This window comes from Protopterus annectens, chromosome 4.part0 (assembly GCF_019279795.1).
Source record: "Protopterus annectens isolate FY-2018-M chromosome 4.part0, PAN1.0, whole genome shotgun sequence".
NCBI lineage: Eukaryota > Metazoa > Chordata > Ceratodontiformes > Protopteridae > Protopterus > Protopterus annectens.
Window position 1 is genome coordinate 782,292,306 of NC_056733.1, and position 24,625 is coordinate 782,316,930.

The window sequence follows — 24,625 nt, forward strand, 5'->3', positions numbered from 1 at the left end:
GAATTTCACCTTTCAAAAAGATAATGACCCCAAACATACACACGTGCTATATTCTGGTTCATTTGTTAGTAAATGGGTTGGTATAGGAAGTAGAAGTCAAATGGCCGGTTGTGTGTGGTGGTGGTCTAATCCTGGGTTAAACTGTTTTAATACTGGTGGAGATTTGAGTATTAGTACTGTCTCCTTTTTGCAACCTGACAGAAGGAGCCATCACCCACTTAGTCTTGCTTTGCTTTCTGTACCAAGTAATCCGGGTATAAGTTTAGGTCCGTGAGAAAAAACATACTTAACTAATCCTCACTATCTGTGCTAATCTATTGATCAGTGTTTTTAATATTTCCTGTGATTGAAGTTCTGCTGTTTTATTGTAAATATATATTTAGTATGTTTTAATTATTTAAATGTATTTAAACGTTTTATTGTGGCTGGTCCTTTTGGAGAATATTTTAATTTGACACTGCCCCCTCCTGAAAGCCTTACTGTATTGGTCAAAACACTATTTGTATTTAATTCCACTCGTTATAATTTGGTATCCTTGTTAAGGGCCTTAGAATAGCTGGTTTTGGAGTGTCTGGTGGCAGTAGCTGCCTTCTAGTCTGGGCAGAGGGGCATAGCTAGTAAATCTGTGTCTGCCTTCCCCAGGTCTATGTGTGTACCAGCTACTTGAGTAGGGACATGGAGCACTGGATTCACAAGTGTTGGAGGACTTGTTGGAAACGGTGCTAAGGACTCAAAACGCTACAGCTGTGCCAGTGGTGCCTTTGCACCCTGTGTCCTGAATGGGGATCACCTATGTGATGTGTGGTGCATACAAGATTTTTGGTATACTGGCCAGACATTGACCTATTGACAGGAGATCCCAAAGGTGAATAATGCAGCAGTGATAATGGGACATCTTCAAAAGTTTTTCCAATTTCAGCCAAATTCTTTGGCTGTCTAGCCTCTACAATGTTTCTTGAAGTGGATGAGAGCTATGTAGGTAGTCTGTCTCTATTGGATTCCTCTGCCAGGACCACAGTGTGCCATCCAACAGCCCCTAAGGCAAGACAATGTACCAAACACTTTAGTCATAGGTGACTCTATAGTCAGGCACACTGATGTCCCACTCACCAGGCTGAACAAGGAGGTTAGTCGGCTGCCTGTCAGGTGCCAGGATCTGTCACAACGCATGCACTCGGGTCACTGCAAGTACAAATATGACTGTCATTGTCCATGTTGGAGTGTGACTTGAGACGTACCTCCCCGGACTATATGAAGAGGCGTGGAAGAGCTCTTGGATCATGTGGCCCAGACAAGTATGATCCTAGCCCTGAGTAGCATCCTGCCTTCGCCCAGAATAACACAGTACAAGGACAAAATGATTGACTTCAACAATTGGCTAAGCTTCTGGTGTCATTCACAGGGGATCCCGGTATCTGGCTGCCTGGGAAGACATGATCGACAAACCACTATCCTTTGGCAGAGGTGGTCTGCACTGGTCACCCCTGGGATTCAGGTTACTGGCTAAAGCTCTTGCCACCCCTATAGTGCCTTTTTTAGGCAAGGTTCAAAGGACAAAACCATCACTGTAACAGATACAAGCATGCAAAATCTGAAGGTAATGCTAGAAGTCTAAACCTCAGAATTCACTCTCTCGAGGCACTCCTACAAATGGAGAACATCGACATCTGTGCAGTAACCTAGGCCTGGTTCAAGGCTCCAGAGAGCACCCCTGCAATACCAGGCTACAACTCTTGCCACCAAACCAAGACCAAAACACTAAAGGTGGAGTGTCCATATTCACACCTCCAGGCTAGTTGCCCCACACAATGCATCTGAAATTCTCCAGGTGCAAATTTAACACTAGGTAAGACTGCAATCCAAATTGTAACTTGCTACAGATCCCCCACCCTGCCCCAAGATTCTTGCTACACCTTTCTAAACATACTGGAAAATATACTAAGATACAAACACCCCTAATACTGGGTGATTTTTCAACTACCCTGCTATTAACTGGGAAAACTACTTGGGTACCAACACCTTTTCCCAACGGTTCTTGGAATTCATAAATTCCAACACCCTGGATCAACTAATCCATTGTCCCACGAGGGGCTCCAATATCCTAGACCTGGTCATTACCAGCATGCGAGATAGATGCTCCACACTAGTGGTCACACCCTTATTGGTCAGGTTTGACCATAAGCAAATCACCCTTGACATCCACATCCCACCCCTAGTAAGGAAACCTCTGTAAAACTTCTCCAAAGCCAACTTCATGCTACTCAAGTTAAGTGACAAACGTCATGGCACCCATGCAGACGGGATCGGAAAGTTCGACTGCTGAATCCTACACCGACACACTGCGAGCACATCCACTTGTGCATGAGTTTGTGGCATCCAAAATAGAACCAAAATGCTCTCTCCCAAAAAAGGAAGCTAATCTGGTGGTCCCCTGCCATAAACTATACAACAGAAGGAAGAAAGAGCTGCAGAAAAGAGGAAAATCCCAGGATTCAAAACCTCCATAAGAAGCTGCGATCCCCTCTCAAAATCCTCAAAAGCTAGTTAACGAAAGTAAAATTGCCAAAGATTCCAAAAACAACCACAAGGCATTCTATAGTTATGTCAAGAATCTAAATGGCAATGCTCAGATATGCTTTGAGCTACAACAGAATGGCATTAAATATACTGATCCCAAGGATATTGCCAATATCCTGGCAGATAAATTTAGTGCCAACCTCACCCCCTAAAGAGCCCATCTCAATACCAAAAGATTGCCAAATTCCGGTCATCACAGCCACACACACACTGCACTTTCCAAAGCTAAGAATACAGCATCCATGGGACCAGATGACATCCCGGGCTGTGTACTACATGAACTACAAAATGAACTGGCATCTCACCTGAGTATGTTTAATCATAGCCTCACCTCAGGCTTCGTGCCCACTGAGCGGCACACTGCTACAGTTATGCCACTCCACAAGGGGGGATCCACAGTGGATCCCAGGAACTACCGTCCCATCAGTCTGAGGAGCTGATCTGCAAGGACATGGAATGCATTATCATGGAACTTGTAAGCAAAGACATTGGCAACCTTCAAACACTGGACCCAACCTAGTTTGGATTCATGAAGGGCCGATCTTGTCTTCTGAACCTGAGTGACTTCTTCGAATCTGTCTCCAGTGCTGTGGACTAGGGTAAGGCAGTCCACGCAGTCTTATCTGGGCCTCGCCACGGCCTTCGACACTGTCCCCCACTCTGGAATCCTAGATAAACTTATTAAGCTGGGCATAAATCCCTACATCACTCGATGGGTTACTTGACAGAACCCAGACTGTAAAAGTAGCAGACTCCAAATCCAGCTCTAGGCAAGTGGAGTACCTCTGGGTTCAGTCCTGGGACAGCTCTTGTTTGGCATCTACTTCTCTGAAGTACATGTCAACACTAAGAGACTCAGGCTAACTAAGTTTGCAGATGATTGCAAACTGGGAGCCATTATTGAATCCCCAAATGATGTGGATATTCTACAAAAGGGCCTTACAGAAACAGATGCTTGCTGCCAGAGCCATGGGCTCAAGCTTAATGCCAAGAAATGTATAGTTATCCCCTTTGGGGAAAAAACATGTACCCATGAATTACCACAAGTGGCCGTACACTGAACACGGTGTGATGAGACTTGTGGACAATGGTCTCACCTTCGTGATGAGACTTGTGGACAATGGTCTCACCTTCGATAACCACATCGCCACAACAGTCAGGAAATCCAATGTGGCACCATCACCAAGGGCTTTTCATCCAGAGAAAAGGTCATTGTCCCACTGTACTCGTCCCTCATTAGACCAGTTAGTGTAATGCCCTGTTTGGTATGTACCTCACAAGACATCTGCAACAGCTGGAAAGGCCGCAGAAATACCTCGCTAAAAGAATCGCAGGCCTAAAGCAGATGCCATATGCTGACCATCAAACTCCTCCAGCTGTACTATGGCATATCTTCTACTCTGAGGCGATCTCTCTGCTTAACATACAAGGCCATGTCAAACCCTGAGCTGTTGGACATGCTCCACTTAAATCCCAATCCCTCCGAGCCACACACTCCAGGGATCTAAACCTTATCACAATGAACAATACATGCTGGAGGGATAGGTTCCTGACCCAGAGACTCCCCATACTCTAGAATAGACTGCCCATACATGTCAAGCAGAGCACCTCCTTGGCCATCTTCAAAAGGAAACTTGATTGGTGGGAGATAGGAAATTCACCCCAGGGATCATGTCAGTCACCCTGCTAGACAGGGGTCCAGGGAAGTAAATATTGTGGGAAGAAATATCCAGGCAATTGTTATGGCTAGGCTTGTATAGGCCCTAGGGCCTAATACCAACATATGAAACCTGTAGGGCCTGGTTTTCCAAATCGCACACTTTTTCCATAGGACCTGGTTTTCCTTGGCCGCACACTGGACACAGTGCATGTCTTCAGTTTCTACAAAGTTTTCTCCTCTACACCATGTTGCTCAGCAAGGGACATATGGGAGATAAGAACTTTGTACTTCATGGCTGCCACCATCACTAAGCTTCTGCCTCTGAGGTGTGAGCCATGAACAGGATCCCACCAAATGCAGGGTAGATGAGAACCTGTGTTCCTTCAGTAACTGAAAGCTAAAGGGAATGAGGGCCCATTGCAAGCACTACAGACCTTCCAGCTGTAGAAACTCAGAGCAATCTTAATGTATATGTGGTACATAAACAGGGAGGCACCAGTTCAGTTGTGCATTTCAGCATAGAACTCGGCCACCCAGATGTAAATCACCCTCGCAGCGACATTACTTCTCAAGACAGTGTGCTGGCAGACTCTCAAGATCCTCTTTGAAGGGCAATGGACATTAAACAAACAAGTAGGTTTTCCAGGCAGTAGGGCACTTAGAACTCTGCATCACAAACGTTATCAGCTCCCCCAATTCTGCACCAGGGAATTTTGTCCCACACCAAACCAGTCAGTTCAATGAACCAGGATAATGCATATACAACTACAGAAAAACTAGCAAAATCCACAGGATTATTGACAAATGTTTTTTCTAGCGCCAAGGAGTTGTCCCACAGTCTGGTAGTAGTTTCTTCTCCTTCCAGTGCACTGGGGAGTTTTACTCTTTACTTTTTTCTCCACTGCCTCTTCCTTTTGTGCTTTCAGGGCACCCTTTTGGGTAAGGCAAATTGGTTCCCCCTTGCTGTTTCACCTGATCAGGTCTGGTTGCAGAAGTATTTTCTTGCAATTTCCCCTGATCACTCTACAAGAAGTCTCCCCCTCTCAGCTTGACCCTATGGGTGATAAGATTTTAACCCCTTGGATACCTTTTTTTCTGAATAGGTTGTTAAAGTCCAAGCCTGGAGACGCCATTTATCTGTGTTTTCTAGTAGTGGAAGTTTTTCATGTTGCCACAATTGGAACCCACTTATCACAGGTCCCTGCTATACTGCAATACGTTTGAACTACCTGAAGCCTCTTCTTATTACTAGAATGGACGTTAAGCTTTTCCTCTGGAAGCTCTGTATCTTAACCCACCAAGGAAACGAGTCTGTTCACCCTTTGGGATCTCAAGTTTTGTTAGAAAATCTCACATTTCCCTGTCTTTCAACCAGCATCTTTTGCTTCTTTAAAGTTCTGCCCTTGGGAAGACTATCCTACTCTTCATCTCCCTCTCCCCTCCACAAAAACAGGTGGTTTTCAGGGCTAATCCATCTTTTATGCCTAAGGTAGTGAACAAGCTGTCCCTCAGTGTAATGACCCACCCATTTTCCTTCCCAATCCCCTGACCCACCCATTTTCCTTCCCAATCCCCAAAATAGAGGAAAACTTGCATTCTGAGAACATTCACATGCAACTCATTTTTATCTAGACAAAACCAAATCCTGCAGAAGATGGGCCAGCTGTTTGGCAGACCCAACTTGGTGTCAAGATGCAGTCTTCATACACAGCTTGGATCTCTGAATGCTACCTCGTTGTACTCCTCATGCTGTGGTAAGCCCTTGGCTAAAATCTTGTTCCATTAGGGCAGTAGCTTCCGCAGGGGGTTTCTACAAGGGAGTAGATGCCAGGTCTGTCTTGGAAGCTAAAATTGATGCCTTCTCCAGGTTTATGGCTGCCTTTGCTGGATAAGTTCTGGACTACTAGATAACTCGTTTACTCAGTGGCCAACCCCCTTCTGTCTACTTCAGCTCTGGGAATCTTCCGTATGTCAGAGTAGTGCAACAGTGATTTTGAGGCAAGACATGGTACAGCTGTGTAAGAACTTAATAGGTGTTCTACTGATCACTTGCAGTACTCCCTCCCACCCTCCATCTACTCTGCTCTAGCTTGCTTCAGCCTTCTTTCTGCTTTTAAGCCATGCTTTTTCCCCCCATTTGAACAGGTGAGTTTAGTTATCTGTTCAAGCTACACCTCTCAGCTGACCAGTCTCCCTGTCTGTCTTCAGGCCGCTGACTTGGAGGTAGTGTGAGGATCCATGCTCATATGTCATGCCTACTTTTTTTTTTTTCTCCAGCTGGGGTCTAGGGTGAACATGTGACCATGGGAAGGCAAAGCTTGGTTACCTAGCCGGACATCTGTGCTGATAACCCATGTCAAAAATATTGCAGCTGATCAGTAGGACATTTATTAAGGTAGATTTGTTTTTGGAAGGTAATGGGGGGGGGGGGGTCTGAAGTGTTGCCACACAGTTGTGGACTCCACTTGTCTTTAATACCAAAATGCTGCTAATGGAGGGAAAACCCAGGCATTACTGGATGTTTAATGAAAATATTCCATGAGGGTGCCTTCCTATGAAATGTGAATCACAAGGAGCTGGGTGTGTATGTGGGGGGAGTGGTACAGTTTCTTGTGGAATGCAGCATGTTCTCATGGGGTGGGGTATATAGTTCTAGAGATCCCGCAAGTGTTAGACACTTGTAAATGGCAAGTAGCCTTTACTGTAGTTGTACTCCGTCAGTTCTAATGTATTTTGTAAACCATGGTTTATCTCTCTGGCCATTCAAGCAACGCGTACTGCCAACAGCATTTTCTTCATTCCTCCATGAGCTATTATACGAGGCTGAGCGGTGCTGTCATGATTTTGAGATATGAAAATTATTACAGTACTAGTCAGTGGACTGCACTAGACATGTCAGTACAGTTTGGTATCCTGAAAGCATTAATATGACGTCTAATTGTTGCAGGGGTTTGGAATTAATGTAAAGTGAACAAGCAATATTTGATGCCCAGCGGTGTCGTACAGTAGCTGCAGAAAGGTCTGCATATGATAAAATGTCTGGCTTCTAAATGTAACTGTAGTGTGGCATCCTCATGGATGCAGCGGTTTAAGTGGTTTAGAGATTCTGGACTTTACTTCCTTGCTGAAATTGAAGACAAATGGAGACTATATATAGATGCTTGGTAGATTAGACAGCAAAGCAACATGACTGGGTAATGGTGTAAGAGTGTGTGTGAAGGTAAGGGAAAGCGAGGGGGAAGCTTAGGAGATGTCCTATCTGAAAGTTATGCAAGTGACCTTGCAGAACAGACTGCCAAAAATGAACCCTAGCTGCTTACTTGCCCAGGTCAGCACTGGTGCTCAGGCTTGGCACAGAGCAAGGGACAAACCTGGAATCTCTCTGCACATCTATCTACAAGCTCAGAGCAAGGGGTCTGTCACCCATTCCAGTCCGAATTCGCAAGCCTGATGGCTGATTTTTCAGAAACAAGCATTTGTATTGAGATTGCATTACAGTGGGGATCAGGGAATTTACCCCACTGTGTGATCTGAGTTGATGGATATGATTAATGTGGGGGAGCCAAACCACTACAAAAAAATGGATTTAGACCCCTACAAAACATCTTTTTTGTTAGCGGTCTGAAACTGACATGTAGTCTACCATGTGAAGCTTGAGTTTCCGAGAACTTTATCTGACATAAATCTGATAGCTTGAAGGATTGATTTCAATTCTAGCCCGGCAGTCCTCTTCACAAGATGTGCTAGTCATACCTAGATAAGTGAAGATCTCTGGTGCCACAAAGTGTAACCTGCCCACACAAGCTTATCTTGGCACATATATTAGAATACTTAATTGTATTACAAAACAAAGGATGTTATGTGATCCTATCTCGCCTACATTCTGAATGATGGGTTCGGAGCCGATCCATGCCAAAGAGAAGTCTCTTATTGGCTGAGCTTACTATATCCCAGGATGCACCACTACCAGTCCCCAGATCTCGTTTGCCGCTTCCGGTCTCGAGCTGGCTGGGCTGAGTAGTTTTATTAACTAACTTTTCTGTCAGTTTTTGCTGTTTTGCGCTGTTTTAACGGCTATCGCTAACTTTGTGTACGATTTGGATGTAAAATTGATTGTTGTGTGTGATTGGGTTGAGTTTGTTTTATCTCCATCCAGGGCCTTCCCGGACTATCAACCTTAATTACTTACAGGGTCTCTAGTAAATTTATAGTTGGTTTAGAGTTCCCTGTTCTTTTTTTTTTACAGGAAGTGTGTGCATTAAGCTATTACTGTAAGCTTAGCTTTATCATCAGTAAGACTTTAGTGATTTACTTTCCTGTCAGTGACTAAATTTGTGTAACATCATGTCTCAAACCCCTAGGCCTTCGGGCTTTAAAAAATGTTAAATGCGGTTTAAAATGTCTATCACAGACGATCATTCGCTCTGTGTATATTGTCTCGGGGCAAAGCACTTGCAGGAGTCATGCAGTGTATGTCACGCTTTTTCCTCAAGGGTCCTCCAGGAGAGGAAAAATAAATTGATTCTTAAGGGGTTAGTTAAACCTTCCTTTGAAGAAGCCTTGGCATCCTCTCCTGCTCCGGCCAAGAAGAAAGTTCCGACCAGTCCGTCGGATCCGACTGCCAAGAAACTTAGGCAGGCCTCTCCTTCGGCTCCAAAGACTTGAGCCGAGGTTCTGCCTCGATGCCACCAGTATCGACTCCTCTGGCTTCGAGCCGATGGCTGGGGCATCGAGGCGGGTCACCTTCGGCTCCACTGCTCTCGGAGCTGACAAGGGTCGCCCGCTCAGACACTTCCTCCCACCGATGGAATCTGCTGTGAGTATTCCTCGGGCGCCGAGAGTCGCCGGTCCCCTAGCCCTTTGGGGCCGATGGAGAGGCCTTCAACTTCTGTTTCGAGGATGTCGGATTCTGATATAGACAGGGTGCTCCAAAGACTGTTCCAGTCCCCAGTCTTCAAAATTTGTTTGGTTCCGACCCAGCTGGTTTCGGAGCCGATGACCTTGGCCCACCCATTGCCATTCCTCCTCGAGCAGGTGCTGTTGGAGCCGGTGGAGATCTCAGGGTCGGCTCCGACCCTTACTCCAACCCGAGCCTTCGGGTCGGACTTCTTCGGCTGGACCCGGGGTGATGTTTGGGACCTATGCTTTGGTTCTGAGCCTCCCCTCGGTGGGACTTCCGTCGGCTATCACGGCTCGAGTCCGGACACTCCCAGGATTCTGGGGTCCGGCTTTCAGGGCCATGAGGAGTGCCTTGGCCAAGTCCTCTTCGCCATCTCTCCGGTTTTACCAGCACCTTCCTGGGCGTGGAGACTGGGTCTTTGGCAGTTCCCCTGTCCGTAGCCAGCGGAGCCCGAGGCCTGAGGTTACCCCAGTGGGGTTCCCTCCTCCTGAGGGTTCTTCGGAGTTGTCTTCAGAGGAACCCCAAGGAAGAGATCCAAGAGGAAGCACGTGGACTCCCAGTCTATTACATCGGACACTGATATGGATGATGCAGAGGGGTCCGTCGCCCTCGGATGATGTCTCATTTGCAGACATCTTAGAGATCCTCAAACAGGCTGGATATCCAAACCCCCTCTGCTGACGAGTCAGTGCTCCTCAAGGCCTTTGGGGCTCAGCCCTCCGCCTCCTGGGTGTCTCGAGCTTCTGGATTTAGTTTGGGAACATCCAGATACCATGGAACCAGTCCCTTCTCGTCCAAATAAATTTTATCTGCTCCCCGAAGGAGTTCCTTACTAAAGGCGTGGGTGTAGATGCCATGGTGGTGGCATCTGCTACACAACAGGACGTGGCAGAGGCTTCAACGTCCATCCATCCTCCTAATAAGGAGTCTAGGAGTATGGATAGGTGCGGAAGCGCACCCTGACTTCAGCGGCCTTTACCTTAAGGTCTCTGAATTATTTGGCACATTTTACCAGGCTTCAGAGGGATCTGGTCAAGGAGTTGTCAGATTCGCCTCGGTAACCTACCTGAGCAGCTAGCCCAGTCCGTTAGCTCTCAGTTGGCTATCCTTCGTCAATTTCTAACTCGTCCATGAGGCTCATTGGTAGAGCGGCAGGCACAGGCGTGGCTCGACAAGCCTGGCTCCGCTTGTGTCAGTTCGGAGGCCTTCAAGTCTTCCTTTTGATGGGTCCTCATTGTTTGGACCCAAGGTGAAAGAGCAAGAGGGAAAAACTTTATCTGCGTAGGTGCCCGTTATTCCACTCCCTTCGGCCTTATCCCAAGGCTAAAGGAGGGGAAAATGAGTTTTTCTCCCAACAGCAGGAAGATTCGCCGTCCAGAGGCAGAGGACGGGAAATTTTTCAGGCTGGAGACCGCGAGTCCTTTCGTGGCTCTTCAGCCTCCCACACATCATGAGGGATTGCCCGGCTGTGCTGCTCGAGCCAGTCGGGTGTCGCTTGCCAAGCACCTAAAAGCCTGGGAGTCAATCACTCAGGACAGATGGGTGCCGGATCATTGCCGGAGGTTACACCATCCCATTCACATACTCACCCCACCGTCCAAGAGAATCCCGGACCCACCACCCAGTCAAAGGGAAATAGCAGCCGCAGAAGCTTTAAAGCTACTAGAAAAGGAGTCATCCAACCGGTCCCCACAGACCAGATCGGATCAGGAAATTACTCCAGGTTCTTTTAGTGCCAAAAGACAGGGGACCTGAGGCCAATATTGGATCTCAGCAGACTGAACCAATCACGAAATCCAAATTCGGAATGGTGACGTTACAATCCATTCTCCCGTTGTTGGAGAAGGATGTTTGGATGTGCTCCATAGACCTCAAGGGCGCCTATTATCACATACCGATACATCAGGCGTCCAGAAGGTATCTGCGCTTCAGCCTGGGAGTCGGTCATTACCAATTTTGTGCTCTGCCCTTTGGTCTCACCACAGCCCCCAGGGTGTTCACCAAGTGTTTGGCAGTAGTGACGGCTCACCTGAGAAGTCTTGGATTCCAAGTGTTTCCCTATCTCGACGACTGGCTCCTGACTGCCACCACCAGGCATCTACTAATGGACAACCTCAAAGCCACCATCTCCCTGGGTGTTTCCCTAGGGATTACATTCAATTGGTCAAAGTCTGTCTTGCTGCCCTCTCAACGCATAAAGTTTATAGGAGCAGAGATAGACTCAAGATTGACTTTCTTCCTTCGATCCGAACTTTACAGGGCCAAGTTCAAGCTCTAATCTCGAGATCCAAAGCCCCAGCCAGGATGGTCCTACAGGTTTTAGGCTCAATGTCTGCCACGGTTCTTTTAGTTCCTCTAGCAAGATTACACATGAGGATTCTTCAGTGGCTCTTGTCAACTCAATGGTCCTTTCAGGATCTTCCCTCAATCATCACATCATGATTACGGAAATATGCAAAAGGGACCTTCGCTGGTGGCTTCAGACATCCAACTTGGATCAGGGAAAACCCTTTGTTCTCCTCCAGTGGTTACCCTGACGACAGATGCCTCCCAGATAGGGTGGGGGCATTGGCTGGGCAGGCTAGTTCACGCCTCCTGGCTTCCGGAGGTCTTCTCCACATCAACGTGTTGGAGATGAGGGCTGTGCTTCTATCCCTACAGGCCTTACACAAGTTTATTCCTCAGGGCATCATCGCCATCCACACAGACAACATGTCGGTGGTTTGGTATCTGAACAAACAAGGAGGGACCAGATCGTATCCCTTTGCAGAGAGGCCATGAGAGTGTGGGAATGGGCTGTAGCTACCAACCGCTTCTTGGTAGCGACCCACATCCCGGGAAAGTCAAATGTATTGGCGGACAAATTAAGCAGGACAATTCTCTCTCCTCACGAATGGTCTCTAAACCGCACAGTAGCAGCCCAGGTTTTCAAGAGATGGGGACCTATTTGCAACTCCACAAAACGCCAAGTGCCAGAGGTTCTTCTCCTTGATTCCACATCAGGAAGTACCAGCCATGGATGCTCTAGCACAACCTTGGCCAACAGGGCTACTTTATGCCTTTCCTCCAATTCCACTCCTTCCCAAAGTTATTCAAAAGCTTCTCAACTGGGGTCTTCAATGATTCTGATTGCCCCATACTGGCAGATATGGTTTCCTTACCTGAAAAAGCATGCAGTGGACGATCCGTGGACCTTAGACCTGATCCCGGATTTGCTAATCCATCAGTCGGGACATTGGCATCAGTCCCTTCAATCTCTAAAATTGACAGCTTGGCTCCTCCACTTCCAACTTTAGTTAGAAGACACACACTAGACCCGGAAGTTGTTCACATTTTATCTTCGCCCACAAACCCACCACTAACAAATTGTACCTCAGTAAGTGGAAGAGGTTTGCTATCTGGGCTCAACTCAAGGGCTTAGACCCTATCACTGCTCCTGTCCCAGAGGTTTTGAAATCTTAACATCCCTGTTTAATCAGGGATCTTCTGTCTCGACTATTAAAGTCCAACTAGCTGCTATCTCTAAATTCCATGAATCCACGGATCCTCCTTTGATGAGCAGCAGACTATGCAAAACGCTCATTAAAGGTGCCAGTCTGTTAAGACCACCAGTTTTTCATCCGGCACCTCATCTTGATTTGGTTAACATCTCCCCTTTGAACACATGTGAATTAAAATATCTGTCTTCATTCTTAGTGGCTATTACCTCTGCAAGAAGAGTCTCAGAGCTCCAAGCCCTATCTATTAAACCACCGTACTTGATTTTCCACAAGGATAGAGTATCACTTAGGCCTAATCCATCCTTTGTCCCAAAAGTCTGTTCTAGTTTCTGTCTTCAACAATCTCTAGAGCTACCAGTTTTCTTTCCAAAATTCTCTAATGAAGCAGAATACACTCTCCATAAATTGGATGTTCACAGGCAATTACGCTTCTATTTAGACAGGACTCGTCAGACCAGTTGTTTGTGTCCTTCTCAGATAAATTGGGCCAAACCATCACAAAAGCTACAATCTCAAAATGGATCAGAGATTGCATAATTCAGGCCTATTCTTCTTCGAATAAACAACTTACATCATCTATCAAAGCTCATTCTACCAGAGCTATGGCTACTTCTATAGCCTTTCATTCTGCTATGCTACTTGGTCCAACCCGCACACTTTCATTTCCCACTACAAATTGGATGTGGCATCTAAAGGACGAGCATCATTTGGTTCCACGGTACTCAGGAGTGTTTTCCAGTGAGCCACCCAGGATTCAGGTGCTAGGACGCTGTCCCATAGATAGGATCACATAACATCTTTTAGTTATGTACTCACCATAACTTCAGATGTTTGGGATCCATCCCACCCTCCTTCCCCTGCCTTGCAGATCAGAAGAGATTGAACGGTTTTGAGCTCAACTGTTTTTATCTTGTTTCATCTGACGATGTTATATAAGCAGGGTATGCGTGTGTGCATGTATGCGGACAAACTAGATCTGGGGGACTGGTAGTGGTGCATCCTGGGATATAGTAAGCTCAGCCAATAAGAGACTTGGCATAAACCCATCATTCAGAATGTAGGCGAGATGGATCCCAAACATCTGAAGTTATGGTGAGTACATAACTAAAAGTTATTCTACTCCAGTCTGAAGGTATATGCCTTCCTATGCCTGTCCAATCCCACTTTGTGCTTCATTGGTTGACTACCAGTTTTCGCCTCTTGCAGACAAATTTGTGATCCTGTCCCAAGTGGGATTTAAACTGCTTGGGGAAAAACTAACACAATATTGACCAAACTGTTTCTGCCCATTAAACGTATTTCTTGGAAAACAGCTCTATTGGCCGTTCCAGCTAGATGTCTTGCATAGCTGTAGATCATGTCAAAATAACCTTTTCTAGTGTTTTTCATAGGGTTTAGAGCCACCCTCAGAAGTTACCCTTCATGCATAAGGTAGCATCAGATGTCTGTGAACCAGGCTGTCAATTGCAATGTTTTTTCTCAACTGCAGAACAAGGGAGGCAAGATCCAAGTTGTGCATTCTCAGACGAGTTTTTACTTGGGTAGGACCAACTTTCCCAACACATTGGATAATGATGGTGGCATTTGCTTAGTGCAAGCAAAGGAGACAAATGGGCAAATGGACCATTTCTAAGTGGATTGCTAACTATGAATGTCTATCATATGAAACTGGTCCCTGCTAAAGTCAGAACACACCATGAGCTAAGGTTGCTAAAACAACCTTAAAAGGAATCCCCACTCAAACTATTTTACAGGCTACCGTTTAGTCCCCTGTCATCAAGCTGGGTTCCTCAGCCATCCTGCAAAGCCTCCTGTCTTTGCAACACAATTCAACTGATAGTCTGCTTTGGTAATCTTGCCAAGAATAACTACTACAACATAGATGCTGATGACAGTAGTAGGTAAACACTTCCCTTCCTCCCCTTCTACTTGCCTAGGGTTGTGTTCATGTGCCATACTGCAGTCCACCCAACTCTCTAGGATATGGTGGTGGTGGTCTTGGTGCAAGTCAATTGAGTGAGTTGTGCTTTACCTGCAGGAGTGTTTTTCCAGGCTCTGACCAACGCATCTCTTGCTCCCAGCCAGGCGTCTGCACTAAGGTATGTTAGCTGGCTAGGAGAGGAAAAGGGTTATGGTGTTTTGGCTGTCCACTGGCTTCTGCATTGCAGGAAGTTCAAAAATCAGTACTGCAACATCAAACATCTACAATTTTATGGTAAGTTTTCTGCACAACTCTACTTTTGGTTATAACACTGTTGCCAAATTGCTGTGACTTGAACTTTTCATTTGCATTGTTTGAAGCATCTCTGCCCATGCTGCTGTCTGATCAGATGTTTAGTCTTAGAATAATTTTGGTGCCTAGAAATGAACACTCCTATTTTAATGTTTGCTACAAAGGCTGCATATGTAATCTAGCATTCCAGGATTGTGATAAATCGGCCCACCTTTGGAGAGTAGCGACTATGATGCTAATGAAATGATTGGGGATCTTCAGTTTTATAAGTAGGTCAGTAGGAATAGATGACATTGAACTGGAGTTGAGCTTGCCAACAATACTGTTGTATGTTTATTTATTTTTTTTTATTTTTTTCCACACAGAATTTGCCTTAGTTTTTATCTGCTTTGATTTTCAGCAGCATTTTTTAAGGCCATGTGCAAACTTCTGTTTGGGTGATCAGAGCTGCATCCCCTGGAAATTGAGTTGCACATAGTTCTGCTCCTCTGGTTTGAACATGTGCTATTGTAGCTTGGCTTGCACTTTTTGTCATGGGGCTAATTTGTGTGAATTTTAGGAACATTTGTGACTTTTTTTTTTTTTTTTCAGGAGCTTGAGGAAATCCGTAAATGTGGCATGAAGAATTTCCGTAATATACAGGTCGATGAAGCAAATCTGTTGACATGGCAAGGACTTATTGTTCCAGTAAGTGCAAGGCATTTGAAAGTTGCCATTATGACCTGGGTTTAATGTTTTACTTTTCTGTTCTCTCTGCTGCAGTTTGCACTCACAGGGCTTATGAACACCAAATCATTGCAAAGCAGTTTTCTCAGAACTCTAATTGTGAAGCTTAAAAGTAATTTCCTTTGGTATGTGAATATACCAGTCTTGCCACTTAATGGTGTAGAGAGAAGGAAGCAAATGAAGCAGATATTGGTTTTCTTGCTTGTATACTTGTGCATTTGGAGCTTGATATCATTGTCTGTTAACATCCATTTTCAGATTCAGTCTCTGCTGTAAAATTCCTCCACCCTTTGTGTGAAGAGAATCTCTGGAAGACACCTGCCTTTAAAATTTATTGGGGAACTTTTTTTGTTTGGGTAGAGAGGAGGAGGTTGGAAATGCTGCCTATTGCACTTTAACTGAATCACTCTGTCCTTTACATGTTTATCTGCCTTGATTTTCAGCAGCATTGTAAAAAATGGGCCACATGCAAACTTCTGCTTGGGTGCAGAGCTGCATCCCTGGAGGTTGCTTGATTGGCAAATGGTTGTGCTCTTCTTTTTTAGAGATGTGCTGTTTAGCTTAGTTTGCTGTTTTTTTGTTATGGGACAAATTTGTTCATGTCAGTAGTCTGGCTGTAATTTGATGTAATAAATTGAGGAACCTGGTATTTAGAGTGCAGGAAAGCTCTGTTTGGGGGCATCCTTCTACATGTACTTGTGGCAGTCCATGTTTACAATTTTTTTTTTTTTATCCTTAATCTGTTCAGAATGTCTAGTGCCCAGACTTCCTAACAGGGCAGTGAGGCTCTGTTCTTCCCTTATTATATTCCTTTTTTTTTGTCTGGGCATTTTGGTTACTGACAAGTGTCCGTAACTAAAGATGCATAGAAGACATCTCCTTTCCTCTCCTTCCAGAAGGCTACAGGTCTGCTACTTGTGCCACAGATCTAGGGGAACATAAAATTATGCTTGTGGGAACCCACAGAACAGCTTAGTAAAGAACTTTTCTTGAAATGCCATTCTGTAGTCATTTGAAAGCAAAAATAAAACTAACTTCATACGAGTACTCACTCTACAGCAGTACCAAATACCTAGAGATCCCGTATATTTCTTGGGTGATGTATAATCCCAGTGATGCATTTTGTGGTGGTACTTTCTACAGAAGTAATAGTCGGGCTTCAGATTTCAGAAAAAAAACAGCTTTTTGTTTATCAAAAATGAATTGCAGTTGGATTTCACTTGGGACATGCTATCTATTCTTTTCGTAATAATAGTAGCTAATCATAGGAACCATGATGTGCCTAACTATATATACTTTTAGAGATTTTGCTACACTTACAAGCACTTGATACTCTCCTTAAAAGTCTAGCAGTACAGCACATAACCTGGGTGTAATTTTATTCCTTCTTTAAACACTACCCCTAAAGGCAGAGTATTTGACCTGTAGCGGTAACTTATTTCATGGGCTTCTACTTTAAGATATTGCCAGCTCACTCCTTCAACGAGTTTTGCTTTTGTATAAATTTAGGACCGTAGTATGGGGTATTTGTAGAGCTCGATTTGTAGAGCTCTTGGTTTGCAAAGAAGTAGTCTGTCGTAGTAGTTGGTCCTTCATGGCTCAGTGAGAGTGGTCACACGTGGGGATCTGGCCGGCTACCAAGTATTGCTACTGGGAATAGCCAACTAATTTAAGGCGTTTACTCAAATGTACAAGTCCCAATGATCAGCTAAAACTGTAATTTGTATGTACCTAGGGGATATTGTTTTTCAGTTCTGATAATGAGAAGGTTGCAGTTAAGATGCCAAGGGAATATCTTAAGGATGCAGTAGTAAATTAATTGGGCCGCATAACAAAATTTCTTGACTGGTGGAAACGTGACTGAGAGCTGTCTACTAAAGTATCCAGATCTCTCATGATGGTATCTGTTTAAAGAGAGTGCCAGTAGAAATGTGAGCAACCTTTTTTTTTGCTAGATGCTACTGTGCTGCACTCTTCAGTGTTTAACTTGAGTCCATTTATGTGGTGTGTGCATAGTTCAGCCTTAATCGGAGCAAATCAGTATGTGTGGATTAGTGAACAAGTGCCTAGATCAGTCGTAAGCAATCTTTGTCAACCATTGGCTTGAATGTCTGCAAAGTAAGTTCCACACAGGAGAGGGCTCACCACTGATCCCTGTGGTACCCACCAATTGTAAATTCATATTCCTTCCTACTCTAAGGGGTTTACCTTAGCGGATGACGCAGTGGTGTAGCAGTTTGCATTGTCACCTCACAGCAAGAGTTTCTCTGGTTCAGTTCTCGGCTGGGGTACCTTCTCTGTGGGGTCTGCATGTCCTCTCTGCATTCGGGTGTTTTTCCTCCGGGTGCTCTGATTTCTTCCCACATTGCAAAAGACCTGCGTCTGGAGGGTTTCTCCCTAGGCCTCCATTGAAAATTGGCTCGTTGCAAGTCAGAATTCTTGGTAAACAAATCTTACATAAATTTAAAGAAGGCACTTGAAACTGTTACTACTTGTCAAATGGATTGCAGACTTTCAATCTAACATACCAACTTAGGAATTTACATTAAGTTTTTGTAACTTTCAGGAGTCTAAGTATGGGAGATGGTGTTAAAACCTTGGTCAGATCAGGATAAGCAGTGTGCACAGTGACCACTGTTCACAGGCTGTAGTCTCTTCAAAGAAGCTTACTAGGTTCAGGAGGCAGTCTTGGTTTTGTGGAAGGCAATTCCAGAGTAGGGTTTAAGTCAATGAAGTTGCACGAGTGAGATTTACTCCATGGCTGATGGGCCTGAGAGACAACCCTTGTGGAGAGGAGTCAAAATAGCCATGTCCAGCATGTCTGTTTATTGTGGTGACAAGGTTTAGGTCCTTAGAGTGTGTAGCTTGGCGGGATTGGGATTTCTTTAGGCTTAGCATGTCCAGCAACTCTGGGTTTGACATAGCTTTATATGTTGGGTAGAGCACCTTGGAGTAGGTGATATGCTACAGAGTAAAGCTGGAGTTTTTTGAGGCGGTCAGTGTAGGGCATTTGTTTGAGGCCAGTAATCTTCTTTGTGAGGTACTTCTGTGGCCTTTCCAGCTGCTGCAGATGTCTTGAGGTACATTCCAAAAGGGGCGTTTTTACTCTAATGGGTCTGAGTGTCAGAGGGGAACAATGATCTTTTTTTCCTGGATGAGAACCCTTTTATGATGTGCCACGTAGAACTTCCTGACTACTGTGGCAATGTGACTGTCCAAGGAGAGACTACTGTCCACCTGGGTCCCAAGGTCTCATAACACCTTTGGTGTTAAGTAGATTGCTGCCTATGTGGTAGTTCATGGGTACAGAGTTTTTACCAAAGGGGATGACCCTGCACTTTTTGGCATTGAGCTTGAGGCCGTGGCTCTTGACACCAGGCATCTGTCTCGGCGAGGCCCTTCTGTAGGATGTCCACATTATTTGGGGACTTGACTATGGCTCTTGGTTTGCAGTCATTTGCGAACTTGGGTTAGCCAGAGGCCTTCTGTGTTGGCCTGTACTTCAGAGAAGTAGATGCCAAAACAGGAGAGGTCCCAGGACGGAACCCTGTGGTACTCCACTTGTCACTGCTTTGAGGTCCGATTTGGAGTCTGCAACCAGTTGTCAACCAGTCTAGTGAAGTAGGAATTTATACCTAGTTTAGCTAAAATTCCAGAATGGGGGATGGTGTCAAGCATTGGCGAGGTCAAGATAGGCTATGTGAACCACCTTACCCTCATTTACGGCTTTGGTGACTGCCTCAAAGAAGTCTATCAGGTTCAGGAGGCATGATCTGCCTTTCACAAACCTGAACTGGGTGGGATCCAGAGTTTGGAGGTTACCAGTGTCAGAGTTCCATGATATGTTCCGTGGCCTTGCAGACCATGCTCGTCAGGCTAATAGGTAGGTCCCAGGATCAGTGGTGGCTCCACCTTTTGTGGAGTGGGATAACTGTTGCTGTGCGCCATTCAGTGGGCACAAAGCCCAATGCAAGGCTATTATTGAACATGGTGCTTAAGTGGAGAGCCAGTTCATTCTGAAGTTTGTATAAAATGCAGCCTGGGATGTTGGATGCTGTGTTTTTGGTAGAGAGCGCAGCTTTAACCTGCGTAGTTGTGATTACAGGGACTCTGCATTCTTCCTGTATAGATATGGACCCTTTAGGGGGGTGAGGGGGGATAGGTTCACTGCTAACTTATCTGAAAATACCCTGAACCAATCTGACCATTATCTTTCCAACTTTCAAAATAAAGCAAAGTATGCTTTGCACCTCCTAGATGTTCGTAGGCACTTGTGTTTTTATTTACACAGAACCTCTGAAATCAGACCAACTTTTGTCATTCTGATGCAAGGAAAGGTTATCCATTTCCAAAAGTCACATTATCCAAATGGCTTTCCATGCATATGCCAAATTTACAATTCTAAAAACAAAGCCCTTCCAAATGGTGCTAAAGCTCATTCTAGATCTCTGGCCACGTCTGCTGCTTTCCAGGCTAGACTGCCGTTGGATAATGTCTGTGCAGCAGATACTTGGGCAAGTCCTCACTTCATTACAAAGTGGATTTGGCTTCCAGGAGTAGAGCATCCTTTGGTTCTATGGATGTTCGTGTTTCACTGTTGCAGTCATTACACTTGGGTTGTCCTGCTGGCAGGCTCCCCGCAGTCTGCCTGAATTACAAAGTCTTGGTCCGGCGTCTTTCTTGCTGCGCGGTGCCCGAAGTAAAAGCAGTTTTTAAGGGCCGGCCAACTCCTGAGATTTTCATGTTTGAATTTCGGATCCGAAGTCTTCATTTTAAAGCTAAGTACCCCGTTGGGGAAACTTTTTTTTTTCTTCTTTCTCCAGACCGATGTCAAAGTTAATTGTATTTCTTGTGGGAAGCAAATACCTCATAAGGACTTCAGGGGTAGGCCCTGATCACGAAATTGCTAATTGCAGGTTTTGTGCTAAATTTAACCAACGTACTAAGCGTCTGCCCGATTTTGCTTTTCATTACTTTGGCCGAAGATTTAATTACACTATTTTGTCGGATCGCCATCTGACTACTGCAATTCACAAAAACCGCAAGGAAAAGGACCGGCATCAGAGGTCCAAAACTTGACTAGGCTTATTCTAAGCCAGTCGCCAGTTCTCAGTGAGGCGCTTTTGCAGCCCCTGACGCCCACTACCTCAGCCGCAGGCTGCTGCAGACTCCCACGTGGAGCAGACAGGCCGCTGGAAACTCAAGGTACTGGACACTTGGAAAATATTCACTCATGCCTACACCGTTTGTATATAAAGCAGACTACAGCTTCAAAGGCAAAGACTAAAGCACCACTAAATGCTCAAAATGGCAGAAGACCTTTATTACTGGGGTTCCCATCCTCTTCCAGATAAAAGGCCTGGGCAAAAGACAGAACATGAATCTTCAGATCAGGTTTCCATTTCCTCTGACTCCTCTTCTGAACAAGAATACTCCCTCCCTCCCTGTGAGTATTCTGATGCTGAAGAATCTATCCCTTCAGCCTCTCCTCCCGAGGATTATTCTTTTGGGGAAACTCTGCATACCATGAGGGAGCACTTTCACTGGGAGAGCCAAGATTACTCAATCTAAGAAAAGGCTCAGACTTCTTTTACTACCCCAGCACAGGCCTTTTGCTATTCCCCCTGTTATAGACATTGTAGATGTATTTTCAGAGTCCGGCCTGACTCTACCTCCTGCACCTGTTAAACCAGACCGATACAGCAGGGTTCCAGAGTCTCCTAAATTTCTTTATAAAAACCCTGCTGCTGACCCAGAAACTATATCTGATGGTCCCAAAGGGGTAAAGGCTTCCACTGCAAAAAAACCCCTGTCCCCTCTGATAGGGACTCGTGGGGTCTGGACAGATGGGGGGGGGGTTTACACTTCTGCTACCTTGGCTGTAGGGGCTTTAAATTGTCAGTTTCATATGCTTAAATATCAGCAATACTTAATGTCACTGCTAAAACAGAAAATGTTGACAAATTCTGAATGTGCAGAAAACAAGGAAATGCAGGATTTATTTCATGCAACTGAACAAGTGGGAAAGCATACTTTGCAATGTGGTTTTGATTCTCTGGAGGCCTCTTGCAGGGCCACTGTTACGGGTTCTGTCATTAGGAGGCATGCTTGGTTAAAGGAACGGAATCTGCCTGATCATGTTAAAGCAAAATTATTGGATGCTCCATTACAGCATGATACTTTGGTGTTAAAGCAGAAGAGGTGTTGAAGAAAATGGAGGATAAAGCGAAATCTATGCATACAGTTAAGGATTTCTTACAGGTACAGCCATCCACATTTTAGCAGGAACTGGCAGACAAAGAATTGGTCCTTTCCAGTGTCAGGCCACAAAGAGGTAGATACAAATGCCCCAGAGGCAGATCCCAGCCCCAAGGCTCGTACAGGCCTAAACAATGGGGTGCTTCTACCTCCAAAAGCAGAGAAGACAAATCACAGCCATACAGGAAACCATCCCAATGACTTTCCTCTGCCAGCAGCAAGCACTTATCTTTTGTCAGCCCCCTTAGGGGGAAAACTTAGCACGTTTTTTTCACAAAATTGGCACATGATCACCCAGGACAAATGGGTCTTGAATATAGTGTCTCAGGGCTACAGGTTCCACTTTCACACCCTGCCAAGGGCAAAAGGTATGCCAGACCTGCCACACAATGGGCAGAGGCAGAAAAACAAGTTTTATCCCTCATGGACATGAGGGCCATTCTCAGCTAGTACCACAGCAAGAGCAGGGACAAGGATTTTACTCAAGACTTTTTTTTTTCTTGGTACCCAGAAAGGACAAAGCCTTGAAACCAATACTGGGCCTGTCTTTTCTAAACACATTTCTGGATATTCCAAAATTCAAAATGTTGACTCTGCAGCAGCTTCTGCCCATGCTGGGCAAGAAGGCTTAGCTTGCAACTTTGGACCTAAAAAGAGGCATACCTGCATGTCCCAATCTTGCAGAAGATGCCTCTGATTCATAGCTGGCTCAATGCACTACCAATTCTCTGCACTGCCCTTTGGCTTATCTACTGCGCCCAGGGTCTTCACAAAATGTCTGGCACCAGTAATTGCTTTTTGCAGACAGAGGAATTCAAGTATATCCTTGGACGACTGCCTTATTCAAGCAGAGAACCAGGACATTCTACTAAAGCATCTGGCATTTGTAAAAAGATTGCTAGTTTGCCTAGGGTACACAGTAAACTAAAAGAAATCAAAACTAGTATCCTCGAGATGATATTCCTGGGTGCAAGCTTAAATACAACCGCCCAGATGGCTATCTCACCAGACAAAGGCAACTGACTTATTACTTCAGAATGTTGGCAACAAAGACTCCGTTAACAAAGACTCTGTTATCTGCAAGAGAAGTTCTGCAGGCTTTGGGCTTCATGGCATCCTGCATTCTGCTAATTCATATGCAAGACTGCATATGAAGAAACTACAATGGTATCTAAAAAGTGTTTGGACTAAACATTGCCAAAGCCTGGAAACATTAATTACCCTCATTCCCTGCCTGCAACAGGAATTTCAATGGGCACAGGCCTGTCACCACAAGGGACAGCCATTCACTTTACCAACAGCCAGGCAGACACTAACAGATGCATCAGACTATGCCTGGGGGGGCCACATGGCAGGAAAATGTATTCAGGGCACATGGCCCCCAAGCCAAATGCATCTTCATATCAATCAAAAAGAGATGCTAGCTGTTCAGAATGCTCTGACAGCCTTCAAGGATCTACTTCATCCAGGACAGCTTCTGATTTATTATAAGCAGGGAGGCACACATTCCTACCCCCTCTGCAGACAAGCCATGACTCTGTGGGAGACAGCATTGACATGTACACCTGCAAGCACAATTCTTGCCAGGAAAGACAAATACTCTGGCAGACTAAGCAGGAACCTCAATGGATCCTCACGAGTGTAAACTGGATCCACAAATCTTCAGCATAACAAGGAAATGGGGATGCCCAGACATAGATCCATTTGCCTCCCAATGGGGATGTCCAGACATAGATCCATTTGCCTCCCCTCACAACTGCCAACTACAGAGATTCTGCACAAGGACTTACCACAAGCAAGCATGGAAAGTGGATGCTCTATCATTCAGCTGGGAAAACCTTACAGTATATGCCTTTCCTCCACTGCCTGTCCTCCCAAAGGTACTCCTAAAGGTCAGACAAGCCAAAAATGATACTGATTGCCCCAGACTGGCCCCGCCAGCACTGGTACCCAATCCTAAAGAGCTTGTCTCAAGGCCTAGCTGGACATTGAATTCCTCACTTTCTGACCCAACAAAACTATCAGATCCTGCACAGCCAGCTTAGAACCCTAAGTCTGGCAGCATGGCAGATAATGTAACCATTCAGAACACGCCTCTCTCTAGCAGTTATGGGTGTTATTTTGGAGGCCAGGAGGCCCAGCACCAGGAAATCTTAACGCAGAAAATGGAAGATTCTGTGCTAGGAACCAGGCACAAGGAATCGACACGCTTTTACCAAATATCCCTCAGATTTTACAATATCTGAGATGCTGGACAAAGGCCTATCCTTTTCAATTAAGATCCATGCCTCTGCCATTTCAGCTCATTACATTACAATATGGACCCACCTATTTTTTCACATCCACTGCTAAGGCAGTATCTCAGAGGGCCCAAAAACATAAGACCTCCAAGGAGAGCGCCAGTACCTGCATGGGACCTCAATTATGTCTTGGAAAAACTCACACTGCCTCCTTTTGAGCCAGCCAATACAGCAGAGATAAAATTCTTATGGAAAACAGCTCTGCTCCTAGCAAAAACCCCGGCAAAAAGTCAGTTACAGGCACTAATGGCTGTGGAACCTTTCATAATTTTCCATCCAGACAGGGTTTCTCGGAGGACAAACCCAACATTTATGCCCAAGGTAGTGTCCAGTGTGGCCCTTAACCAAAACCATTCACTTGCCTACCTTTTATCCAAACCCATAGAATAAGGGGGGAGAGACTTCTGCCATTCTTTGGACATGCACAGGCAGCTACGCTTCTACTTGGACAGAACTAAAGCTTTCAGAAAG

At 45.3% G+C, this 24,625-nt stretch overlaps 1 protein-coding gene across 1 annotated transcript in view; it reads left to right on the forward strand.

The window, feature by feature from the left end:
- Nucleotides 1-24,625, forward strand: part of UBE2L3 (ubiquitin conjugating enzyme E2 L3) — an 83,877-nt gene that overhangs the window by 17,810 nt on the left and 41,442 nt on the right. The window contains exon 2 of the mRNA XM_044068734.1: nucleotides 15,462-15,557. Coding sequence (XP_043924669.1) covers nucleotides 15,462-15,557 — 96 coding nt within the window. The remainder of the gene's footprint in view (nucleotides 1-15,461; nucleotides 15,558-24,625) is intronic.